General features: G+C 45.2%; 1 protein-coding gene across 2 annotated transcripts; it reads right to left on the reverse strand.

Moving 5' to 3' along the window:
• Positions 1-1,067: 1,067 nt before the first annotated feature.
• Positions 1,068-6,859, reverse strand: NHLH2 (nescient helix-loop-helix 2). Of its 2 annotated transcripts, none has more exons than XM_074947517.1 (3): positions 6,412-6,859; positions 5,875-5,946; positions 1,068-3,213 (listed from the first exon to the last, which is right to left on the reverse strand). In XM_074947517.1, exon 3 carries the CDS (start codon positions 3,188-3,190, stop codon positions 2,783-2,785), a length of 408 nt encoding a protein of 135 aa, XP_074803618.1. In that variant the 5' UTR covers positions 3,191-3,213; positions 5,875-5,946; positions 6,412-6,859; the 3' UTR covers positions 1,068-2,782. The 2 variants fall into 2 exon arrangements, with proteins under 2 accessions (XP_074803618.1, XP_074803611.1); XM_074947510.1 differs by having other exon boundaries at positions 5,875-6,089.
• Between the last annotated feature and the right edge of the window lie 5,292 nt (positions 6,860-12,151).

Here is a 12,151-nt window from a genome sequence, read left to right on the forward strand (position 1 = left end):
ATATCTGTATATGCTGCACAGTGCATATGAAAGTATGCACCTTTAGAGTTAACATCATCTACTGTACCTTCTCCATGTACAGTTTTTCAGCTGGTCAGGACTATGGTTAATCAAAAAAAATTTTTTTTTCAAACTAAGTAAAGCCTCTATTCATCAGTGAAGATTGTGGGCCTGATGATGGACACCATTACTATGGTGAAGGTTAAAGATGTGTCCCATAGTCAATGGGACTACTCATAGTGTACAGCACTGCAAGTAAAATGCACCCCATGCAGAGGAGCCAGACAAGGGCTTAATTGTCAGTTAAGTGGTGCTTACGCCTTGCTGGTCCTCTGCACAGTGTGATTTTCACCCTGGTAATATACCTTTACAAGATCAGGTCTACATTAATGCCATGTTTCAAATATCAGTCATTTTAGCTGTAGCCCTGTCCAAATAAGTGGGGTTGGAGTTTTTATAAACAAGAAAAGTGTATTTTTATTTCACTGCACCCAAATCAGAACTAGCAGAAGGGATTTTAATTAAACTTAAAAAACCCAAACACCTCACAGTCAGGCAGGGACAAAGCATGTAAAATACCAGCCACGTAGATGAATGCGTCAGAAACAATTTGTAAAAACAGGTGATTCTAAAGGTTTGATTTGACTTCACAGCCTGAACTTTAAAGTGTGCTACCAGATGCCCAGTGGAATGAGCAGGGGATGAAAGAAATGTCCTGCAGCTCATACACAGTTAGGTCCTGATCCTGCAACTGAATCTGTTGAGCCCAGTTGTAGGATCAGGGCCTTATGTGAGGAATTTCTTTATTATCAGATAAATTATGATCTTTAGTATCACACAGCAACTGTCCATTTTTGTGCAACCTGTTGAGATTCTTTCATAGACAACTTTAGAAGGCTTCAAAAATCTCATGCAAATACTGGCTGTACATCCTTTCTAATTTCCATCTTATGGAAAAATCAAAGAAAAATAATTAGGAAAAACCAGCTTTATTTGATACTTTTATTTATATGCAAAACAGCGCACCATTCATGAGAGATATGAAAAACGCATCAGATAGAAACCAGATTCATCTATTTTCACTACAAAATATTGCATTATATAAAGCAACAGAGACACACAAAAAAACCCTGAAAAAGATTAAAATCTTTGGATCGCAGACTTCTTTTTTCTTTTTTTGTCTCTAAAACGCGCTCCTTGTTTTGAGAGTTTCACAGCAGAGAACATGAAACATATTCAGGTTATAGAATTTTTTTGGTTGTTACAAAGGAAAGTAGTCCTGGATTTTTTTTTATTTTTATTTTTATTTCTTTCTTTTCTTTTCTTTTTTTTAGGAAAAAAGTCATTTCCTAAAAAAATACCACACACATACATACACGCACACACACGCACACACACACACACGCACGCACACACAGACAAAAAAACTACTTCCCTTATAAACTGTTTGTAAAGTACTTTTCAGACATAACTATAGTTCAGAATAACAACAAGTATTTAAAAAAAAAACAACCTCTAGTGAAGTGCTAGTGTTGATCCCACACAAAAAAGAAATATCCTTCAAGAACAAATGTCTTAATATATAAAATATACTTAGAAACAGGGCGGAAGGGAAGGTTGTCATATACAAGTGCAATATAACTGGAGCAAAAAACAAATAACCACTGTATTGATCCCAACAAACACTTGAAAAGTTAGACATAATATTCCACAGGAGAAAGTGTAAACACTCGACTATATAAACCAATTGGCACAAAGTATCCAAAGTAAAATTGTCACCACTCAGAAAAATAAATAGGTCTTGAAAAAAATAAATAGTCTACTCCTTCTAACATAAATAAAAAATAGTTATTTTTAACTGCACCCATGGGTCACATGTTTAAGGTCACAAGTAGATGTTTTTGGATATATAAAGGGGCACTTGACAACCTGAAAAACAATCTGATTTTACATTTTCCTTCTAAAACTGGACTTTCTATATGTGTATCACCAAACTGCTCTTCCACCTTGTGGTCTAGGTGGGAAAAGATTTTTAAAAAGAAAACCTTGCAAAATATTCAGTCTATGTTTATATACCCCCAGAAGACTTTGGAAATGCATCTGCCCTTTCCCTTTTTATGTTCTTTATAGCTCCCTTTTACCTTGTGAGTCTTTAATGTCCTCATTCAGCAAAGCACTTAAGCTTGCAGAACTTAGGGCCGTTTTAAAGTCCCCTTGACCTGGCAAGTGCTTAAGTGTTTTGCTGAATTGGAGGCTAATTGTAGAAGTTCTCGTGTGAAAAACAAACTGGTCTCTTGCGTTTTGTGTAGGGCACTGTGCGATTGTCCGGGAGGAGAAATAAAAAAGTCTCTACTTTCGGAGCTTTTGTCCCCTAGAGCCATCACAGCTCTGAGCTCTCCTTCAGTAAGAAAGGGAGGACAATGAAATGTTACCTGCGAAGTCTGGAGTGATTTCCAAAGGAAAACTAGCCGTGCAGGAGACAGCGAGTTGGTCTATTGATATGAATGATCTTGGCTGGTTATCAGGCCCTACAGCTGTCTTGGAAAACGCAGATGCATCTGCAATGTCTGACCCGAAGGACCCTGGGGAACCCCGCAAAGCTGTCCCGAAAGAGTCGGATCCACCCCCGGGGCCGCCAGGAGGGGCTCAGAGGGCCCCTCCCTTCCCCAGGTGGAATATGTTGCAAGTGTCTCCCCTTGTCAGTATCACCTCCCGGCAGCGCGCGTCGCCTCCGTCCCCGCCAGCCGTGCTCCCGCGGTCCCCCTCTGCCGCGGCCCAGCCCCTACACGTCCAGCACGTGGTTGAGATAGGAGATGTAGCAGATGGCCAGGCGCAGGATCTCGATCTTGGAGAGTTTTTTGTCCGGGGGCAGGGTGGGCAGCAGCTTGCGCAGCTCGGCGAAGGCCAGGTTGAAGGCTTCCACCCGGATCCGCTCGCGGGTGGCGTGGGCCGAGCGGTACTTGGCCGTGGCCCTCCTCCGGCGCCGCTTCTCCTCGCGGCTCAGCTGCTGGGGGTGCAGGGCCGCCCGGCCGCCCACCTTGCCCTCCCCGCCGCCCTCCTCCACCGGCTCCGGGTCCGAGACGCAGCAGCCCAGCAGCCCCTTGGCGTCGGTCCCCGCCAGGGACTCCGGGTCCGAGGGGGCCGAGGAGGGGTGATCGGAATCCGCCGCTTGGTCCGGGCTGAGCATCATTTTGGTGGGGTGGGGAAATGAGCCTTCAGTGACACGGGAAGGGGAGGGGGGAGGGGGCAGGGGAAGGAGGGAGGCACAAAATAGAAAAGTCCACACTGTTACTGTGCAAGCCGACCGGCAAAGCCCCTTTCCCCTGGGCCCGGCCCAGCCCCTCCCCGCTAGCGGAGCTCATCCGCCAGTACCAATCCGGGCTGGAATTACTCTCCCTGGCCCTGAAAATGCCAAATCGGAGCGCCAAGGGGAGTCAGGGAGGGTGCCCCTCCGCTATGGGGAGAGCAAGCCGGCAATCGCCTCCCAGGTCAGGACACGGGGCCGCACTCTGCTCCTGACACGCGCGGGTGTAACCCTGGTGGAGTCGTTCTAGCCAAGGCAAGGGAGTGACTCCAGATTGACACCATTGCAAGGGAGAACAATTTGGCCCAAGGAGAAAGAAACACCAGATCAAACCAGGAGACCCGCTAGAGATAGGGCCTGTTGATAACAACGAGACAACAATGTGTTTGGGCACAAAGGCAGGTTGGGTATAACCAGACTAGACTCGGGTTTGATTTTGCTCTCACTTGCGTCAGTTTTAGCTTTGTGTCATTGACTTCAGTGGAGTTACTCCGGAGTAGAACCATGCCCTCTAGCCTCTGATTATATCTCCCTTTACCTGGCTTTGAAAAACAACATTACATAATAATAATAATAATAAAAATAGTAATGAATTAATAATAATTACCAATGTCCTTCCCCTTGCCTGAGCCTCCTCCCTACTTCTCCCAAGGGTTTGTAAATCCCAACTAACTGGTTCTAAACAAAACAACCCCCATCTCAGTAAAATAGAAACGACACAAAAGATAAATATTATATCTTACCTAGGTTATAACAGGGAGATTTCTATAGAGAAAACTCAAATCCATTTTTTTTATTAAGTGGAAAGGGTTACTACCAATGATCGTAGGAATAATAATAACAACAATAAACCATACTGCATAATTTACAATCTAACATCTGTCAACAGCTTTTACAGAATATTCTTCCTCTGATCATTTCCCTAGTTTGTTTGCTTGTGGAAACAGGCCCAGGGAGCAATAACAAAATAAAATAAGAATAAAACAATAATTCAGCTACTCTCCAAATATTAAATAGATTTTTCATTTCTAAATACACTATTTCCCCTCTACCAATTGTCTGTTAAACTTTTTTTTTGCTTAACCCGGAAATGGAATCCAATATGGATTTGATGGCTTAAAATAGAAAGAAATATAGCTCAAGACCCTTTAACCATAACAAGGCCAGCGTGGAAGTATGGGGGAGATACAATCAAACCTATAGGATCTAATGTAGCTCCTCTATTCTATTCTTCGTACAATGCGGAGCTGCTTTCTCATGCTAATTTTCTTGAATCTGTAGCGTCAGAGTAACTGATTGGATGGGGATATTTCTGGGTTCCAGGTTATTAAAGATGGTTTAAAAAAAACTTTCACATTTCTTTTCATTCTCTCTCTCTCCCCCTCCTTCTAAAATATATAAATAAATGACTGAATTTAGACGTGCCTTTCAAAAGAAAATTGAATCGTATCTTCTTGCAGCTTCACAGAACACCATCTGTCATGTAGACAGCAATACAAATCCAGGAACTCATATGGACATGCCGGCATGTAATAAAACAATACATCAGGCAACTAGAGAATAACCTTGGACACAAATGTGGGGTGGGGGAGGGAGGAGGGAATACATCATCCTACCACAAAAATTAGGATTACAAAGTATTTCAGTGTAAAGTTTATGATCTCAACTACAGTACTGTGGGCATTTAATGATTTATTATTATTATTTCTTATTATTATTATTACTCAGAACCAGTTTGCAAAAAAAAAAAAACTTCAAAACGAAAGACTGTATGATTCTGAGCGCATTAAAGATTTGAAATAAAATAATCATTATAATTAATAATAAAGGGTGGGGGGGGGTGGGGGTCAGGTAAGATTCCACCCTGTTTGAAATGCTTTTCACACTGAGGAGCTTCCTGAGAGGAAAGGCTGAGTGGGAATTCAGGGTCTAAAACCCACATCCCTCTGTAGCTGGTTGTTTTATTACAACACATCCACACGGATTAAAAGTCTATCAATATGCCGGCGAATGTGTCAAGAAAACAAACAGTGGAACTGCAGGAAGCTGTGTAGGGAGCAAAGGAAACAAACATGAAGCGATTACAAAAAAGAAACAGGGGGGAAAGAAAAACTGCAAGATTTCTTCACTTAGAAGAGAGTCGGGGACCCCTAGAACTTTCCGAATTGCTTATTGCTGTTTTAAAATGCTGATGACTTTACTAATGAGGTTCTGAAAGCAAGAATACAAAACAAAATAACAAGCCACTACGCAGGTTAAATATCAGCGATCTTCTGAAAAATACGAATAGCGCCTTTCAGCTGAGAGGTTGATTTGAAAGAAGGGATAGATAAATAGCTTTCGAAATTTACAGCGTGGCAACATATAAAACGGGAAATTATAGCGTTAGTTATCGGAGAAAGTTGCTGTAAGGTTTGTCCATACAGCGTGTTGAATTCCCTTCCTTTACGATCTGGGTTGATCTCAAACAATATCCAGCGCCTATGTTGGCAATCTGAACAAAGAGAGAGATTTCAAATAAAACGATTCCAATTTCACCTGCAAAAGAATATTAGTTAAAGAGCGCTTACCTTGCTTGAGTCTTTGCAACAATCTTTCTTAAAGCCCCCTTTCCCACACCCTGGTGCTTTTACAGTTCGAAACTCCAGGAGAGGAACATTAAAAAGAAAAAGAAAAATTCAGAATCAAAAATAAATTAAAAGCAGCGAGTTGTTCTGTTTGAATTGGAAAAGGCAGATCTCATTCCTTGTGATGGCCTCGCAGGTCCAGAAATGGAAGATGTTATCTAATTTTTGGAGAGTATAAATAACAACGTAGGTAATTTAAGAGGAGTTAGAGATACATTTTCCCACCAGAGCCTTTTTTCTCCCAGAGATCTAGAATATATCAGTAGCCGGTGTGTTTGGGGTGTGTGTGTATGTGTGAGGATGTGTTGAAAAGTGCTGTTTTCCCCTTCTCTTCCTCCTCCCAGGTCTCGATAAATAACAAAAGAGATGCAGAGATAAACACAATCAAGATATTTCCCCCCCCTCCTTCCTAATAGCAGCACAATCGATAAAGATGATGGTCGGGATAAGATTCAATTTATGTTGTACTCCTCGGCTTACCCCTGTAAAGAGAAAATGCCATGCAGGTCTCTGATATGATCGGGCTCAGAAGTGAGATTGTTCGGTAGAGATAGGCTTTGTTCAGCTGATGTCTCTTCTATTCCCAGGCACACAATACTGTAAATCAGGAATAACGATGCGTCCCCTTCTTCTTTTTATGTATGTATTTATTTACTAGGGTGCAGGGAAATAAATGTTTAGTTTTCTTCCAGTCCTTGAAGATCAGATTTAAAATATACCCCGTATCCTTCTGTCCCAACTCCTTCTTTATCTCTTTTATTTATACATGCATATAAACCATTGCCAGTGGCTTGGAAATGCTGCAAGAGATGATGCTGGTGAAAAAGTGCAAGTCCCCCTTGTAGTGACAGCGAAGCAAAGAAAAGCTGGGGAAGGTGGCAGAGGGAGAGAAACAGAGATGCTGTGGATTCTCTCCTGGTACCAAAGGGTTGAGCCTGGAGATGGTGGAAGAGATAAAGGCATAGGGAAAGAGGGATGGCATCCCCCCCCCCACTTAAATTGATATTTAATGGGAAATCCTATTGGACAGAAACCTGGACACGTGTCGCTTAATTGGACTTGACATCTGTCACAGTGTGGGAGTTTTCACAGCCCAAATATTTTCAGCAGAGCAGAATTCTCACTGAATCGGTGCCACAAATTATAACAGTCGAAAGCAGCCCGTGATAGAAACCGTAGCCTCTGGATATGCAGGCTATGGCCATGTTTGCTCCCTCGCGCCCAAACTATTGGCTACCCACTCGTCTAGAAAAATACCACTGGCATTGTGCATGGAAGTTAATAAAGAAGCTTTAGACACCAATCTGCATCATATACATTATACACTAAGCTCAGTGAGACTCCTCAGGCTGTTCTCCAGCACATTTCTTTAGTGCTGGCCCAAATGTCCAATACACCTGGAAGTGCACCCAGCCTGGATGGACTGTGGGGGGAAGAAGGGACATGGTGGCCCCAGGGTTGTTCAACAAAGCAGCTAATAGCCTGGGACAGCAGTCTGTAACCTTTTTTCATTTGCGGACCCCTAAACAATTTCAAATGGAGGTGGGGACCTCTTTGGAAATCTTAGGTGTAGTGTACGGCCCCCCAGGGATCTGCAGACCACAGGTTGAAAACCACTGGTCTGGGAGGGTGCTTAGTCCCCCAGCCAGGCGAGACAATGGGATGCGGGGCGCAGAGCTCTATGCTGGGCCAACAGCTTCTTTAGCACTGAAATGTGCCAGAGCTTGGTTTTAGAGAGGTGGATGGCACTGCCTGGCACCAGGGAAGACCCCCAGGGCAGTACTCCGGTACATTTTCTACTGCCAGCATTTTGGGATGAATCTATTGCCAAGAAGCATTTCTTTGGTGGGAAGGGGGAGGCTCTGTGGTCATGGAACCAGGCCTTCTGAGGTCTGCCCCGACACTGCTGTTGACTGGGAGGGTGGCGTTGGGCAAAGCACTTCACCTCTCTTGCCTTGGGGTTCCGCAACTGTGCCAGGGGGAGACTATTGCATGGGAGTGTTGAGAGCCCCAAGTAGTAATGCACTTGCCCAGCACCCTGGGATTAATTCAGGACTCATATAAAGTGCTTTGAGATCTTTGCGTGGAGGACACCAACACAGGGCAAAGCCTCAGTAAAGGTTTTTTAAATAATAATACAACATTATGTTGACTGGGACTGAATAATTTGCCTGCTCTGTGGGGTTTCTAAGAATAAGAAATATTCCGACAATAAATGCAATGCCTAAGTCACTGTGGGTGTACATTGGCACAGAGCCATTCCAATCAATGGGGGAGGACATCTCTGGAAGGTGCGTCCTTTGGAAAGGGGCATTGCTCCCTATGATGTGGCGGACTGGGTCTGGAAGCCCCCTGCTGGAGGCCTTGCTGCCCTGCCTCACCCTGCCTCACAAAAAGGCAGTAGAAAGGTCCTCCAAGCTGCCTAGAGCGGCTGTGTAGGAAGCAGCCAATCAGGTCCCAGCAGGCTAGTATAAGAAGAGCTGCAGGGCCATTGTGAGTTCAGTTCTTTGCTAGAGCTGGAGGAAAATGGATGATGGTTTGAGGGAAGTATGAAGAGTGAACAGAGGATGTGGGGAATTGTAGAAGTGATACAGTTTATTTAAAGGGATGTGGTGGATGGCTGCTGTCTATAGGGTCCCTGGGCTGGGACCTGGAGTAGAGAGTGGGCCTGGGTCCTCCCCACCAGCTGTTGGGAAAGTGGATTTTGATACATCCCTGAAGGGGAATTGAATTCTTCTAGTGGCCCAGGTGGAGAGCTGGGGCTGGAAAGGCCCAGAGAGGTGAAGAGTCTTCAGTGAGGGAGCCCTGGGGGATGTGGCCTTGCATGATGGCCAGGACTGCTTGAAGAGCAGGGGCCATTTGAGAGAGCCCAGAAGGGGCTGAGACAGTTCAAACTAGGGTACTGTGATAGGCCTGAGCTCAGGAATAGGGCTGCAGATAGAGACATTATGGAGGGCTTTAAGATATGCCCAGTTGGACTTGTGTCCTGGAAGGGGGTTGATATTTTTTTATTTCTCATACTGTCTGTGTGACTTGGCTGGAGGGCTGAGTCACTGAAGACCTGACATAAGCTAAGAGAGCAGGCATGTGCAGTGAGATGGGGGTACTTGTGAGAGGTGAGTGTACCCCATTATACTCCCCCTCCCACATTGGGTCCTGAGGTATCAGCAGGCAGCCAGGGCCTTCTGTTTTGGTGTTCTAACAATCCATCACTGCTCTGGATTCCTGGAGCTGCTCTTTGGCCTCACTGGTCCAATGGAGCCATACTGCTAGAACTCCCTGGTGGTGGCTACCCCTAAAGGGAAATTCTCACTGTAGAAGAGAGGCTGCAGAAATGCAATATAGCCTCTGGCTGGGACTCTCTAAAATGTATGTCCCCTGAGTCTTGATCCTGACTCACTCACATGTGACTTTTGTTTTTGTCAGTGGGTGTTCGTCTCTGCCCCTTCCCCTGTGTGACTGGTGGGCAGGGCCTTGGGGGGGGGGGAAGAGGCTGGATGGGGCCTTAGGGTGGAGTACAGATGGGGCAGGGGCACAGCCCGGGCAGTGGGGCCCACAAAAGATTAAATTGTCCCTGTGGGTGCTCGGCACCCCCTATTTTTTTGGGTGGATACTTGGGCCCTGGAGCACCCATGTGGTTGATGCCTGTACATTCACTCCTATCCTGGCCCTCCAGTTGCCAATCCTACCACACAGAACCTTGGGTCTACAGACAGCCCTCTGAGGAAAGGGAAAACGGTTGCTGTAAATACCATTTTCTACCTAGGAAGAAGAGAGACAAGTACAGATCCAGGGCATGATTGAGCTCCAAAATATTAGGACTGGATCATCCTTTTTGCATCTGCAAGCAGAGAACCAAAATTCTCCCTCAGGAGGGCATGGAACTGGGTAGCTGCAACATTCCTCACAGCTTGCAGATGTTCTTCCACAAGGGGTCTGTAAAGATCAGGCTCCACGTGTGGAAGATCCAAGGTCACTCCATGGCTTTGCCTTCTTCCAATGCAGCCAGATGTCCCAGTGCATATTAATGCAGATCCAATCTCATATTCCTGTTTGCCCCATGGATTTGGGGGGGTGAGGAGAATCTGGCATAGCGTGGCCGGTCCTTTCTCCCCAGATCACATGCCCTGCCTATCCTCTGCTCACCTGTTTATCTGGCTCCTCCTGCCCAGGGACTTTTATGTGGGGAGAGGCATACATGCTGTGGAGGCAGCTTTCCCAAACTACTGCTCCTTCCTGGCTCGGATCTGGTGGGAGGGAAGGTTGGCTTGCTGTGTTCATGGAAACATAGGGGAGTCCCTATAACACAGGGAAGGGGACAACAGAGAAGGAAGCAGGAGGGAGGTGGTTTCCACAAGCTAGGTCCATGAAGCTAGTTGTTTGCACGGTGCATGCATTGTGCAGTGATCTTTGATGCTGACACTGTCATTTTAAAATTTATTTTTAAGTTTTCCTTTTCCTTAATTTGGTGCATGAGGGTGGCTCAGCCACTTAATCACCTGGGTCACTCAGTAGCTAGCAGACAAATTTTGACACCACATAATATGCTGTTTATTATTATTTGATTACATCCTCAATATATCCTCCTGGATACCAAAATCCAGAGGGCCCCGCTCTATGGAGATTACAGACTAACAATCCAGTCATGCAGCTCCTAACCCAACTGAACAGCCCCACTTGAAGTCAGTGGAACTTGTCACATCAGTAAGGGCTGAAGGGTCTGACCCTAGATATTTTCCGATTCAAGGAATGGGACTGATCCCCTTGGAGGCTACAGGTATCTGTTCTGAGACTAAACCGAGAAAGCAGTAAGGCAAGCTTCCCTTCCACACACCCTGGCAATGTGCCTTGCTCCTGCCATGGAAGAAGCCAGTTCTAGAACTGGATGGGGAATCTCCGTGACCCATTCACTCCTTTAACTTTCTGCCACGGTGGCAAACACGGGTACCAATTCTAGCGCTATTTATGATGGCAGGTTTTGTAACACTTTTCTATGGGGAAATGGGCTGACAGCCAACAACACTCTTTATTTGCTTAGTTGTATTTTGCTTTAGATTCTATGTGCCCATCAATCTCTGGGGGGCAACAGGGGTGTTAATACCTTTCTTAAAAAAAAGACCTTGTGATAGGGTGACAAGGTGGGAGAGGTAACATCTTTTATTGGCTCAACTTCTGTTGGTGAGAGAGACACGCTTTTGAGCTTAGATAGAGCTCTTCAGGTCTGGGAAAGGTACTCCCAGCATCACAGCTAAATGTAAGGTGGAACAGATTGTTTAGCATAAGTAGTTACTCTCAATACTTCTCCAGTCATAAGAGGGGGGAAAAAAGGGAGTTAGTAGGTTACAGGTTGCTGTAATGAGCCATAAATCCATTGTCTTCATTGAGACCATGATTTTTAGTGTCTAGCAAAATTAGGAATTTAAGCTTCCAGGCTTGTCTTTTGAAGGTGTTGAAGGTTTTCTTTGAGGATGAGGACTAATAGGTCAGATGCAGAGTGATTGCTTTGTGAAAAGTGTTCAGGCACAGGTGATAAGGTGTTTTTGTCTTGTCTTATTTTCTTGTAGGCTCATTCAAGAGCATAGTGGTTGTCTGCTTTTACCCCCATAGTTGTTGGGGCATTTAGTGCACTGGAGGAGGTACACCACATTTTGTGATAGGCATGTGTAGGACCCTTCGATCTTGAAAGATGTGTTGATCATCATAGCAGTGGAGATGTCTGCAGGTTTTGCATCTGTTCTGGCAGGGTCTGGTGCTGCTTTGAGCTGGTGTGCCCTGGTCTGTGGTGAGCTTGCTTCTGATGAAGAGCTTGGCAAGGCTGGGGGGTTGTCTGAAGGCCAGAAGAGGGGTTCAGGAAAGATTTTTCAGGATGGGGTCCCCATTGAGTATGGGTTTTACTTGTTTGATACCCCGAATGGGTTCCCGTGTGGGATGGTAGGTGACAACTAGGGGTGTATGGTCAGAGGGGGGTTTTACTTCTGTATTGAAGTGGGTTCTCTTGGGGTATTTGGATAGCCCATTCCATGATGTCTACCTCAGACAAGTGGTGAAAGGGTGGGGGAGGTCTAGGTTGGATATGAGGAAACACTATTTCACTAGGCGGGTAGTGAAGCACTGGAATGGGTTACCTAGGGAGGTGGTGGAATCTCCATCCTTAGAGGTTTTTTAAGGCCCGGCTTGACAAAGCCCTGGCTGGGATGATTTAGTTGGTGTTGGTCCTGCT

This window comes from Natator depressus, chromosome 1, assembly GCF_965152275.1.
Source record: "Natator depressus isolate rNatDep1 chromosome 1, rNatDep2.hap1, whole genome shotgun sequence".
NCBI lineage: Eukaryota > Metazoa > Chordata > Testudines > Cheloniidae > Natator > Natator depressus.

Bases quoted from the DNA above. Each gene is read 5' to 3' on its own strand.
- NHLH2 (XM_074947517.1), bottom strand. From the start codon at position 3,190: ATGATGCTCAGCCCGGACCAAGCGGCGGATTCCGATCACCCCTCCTCG.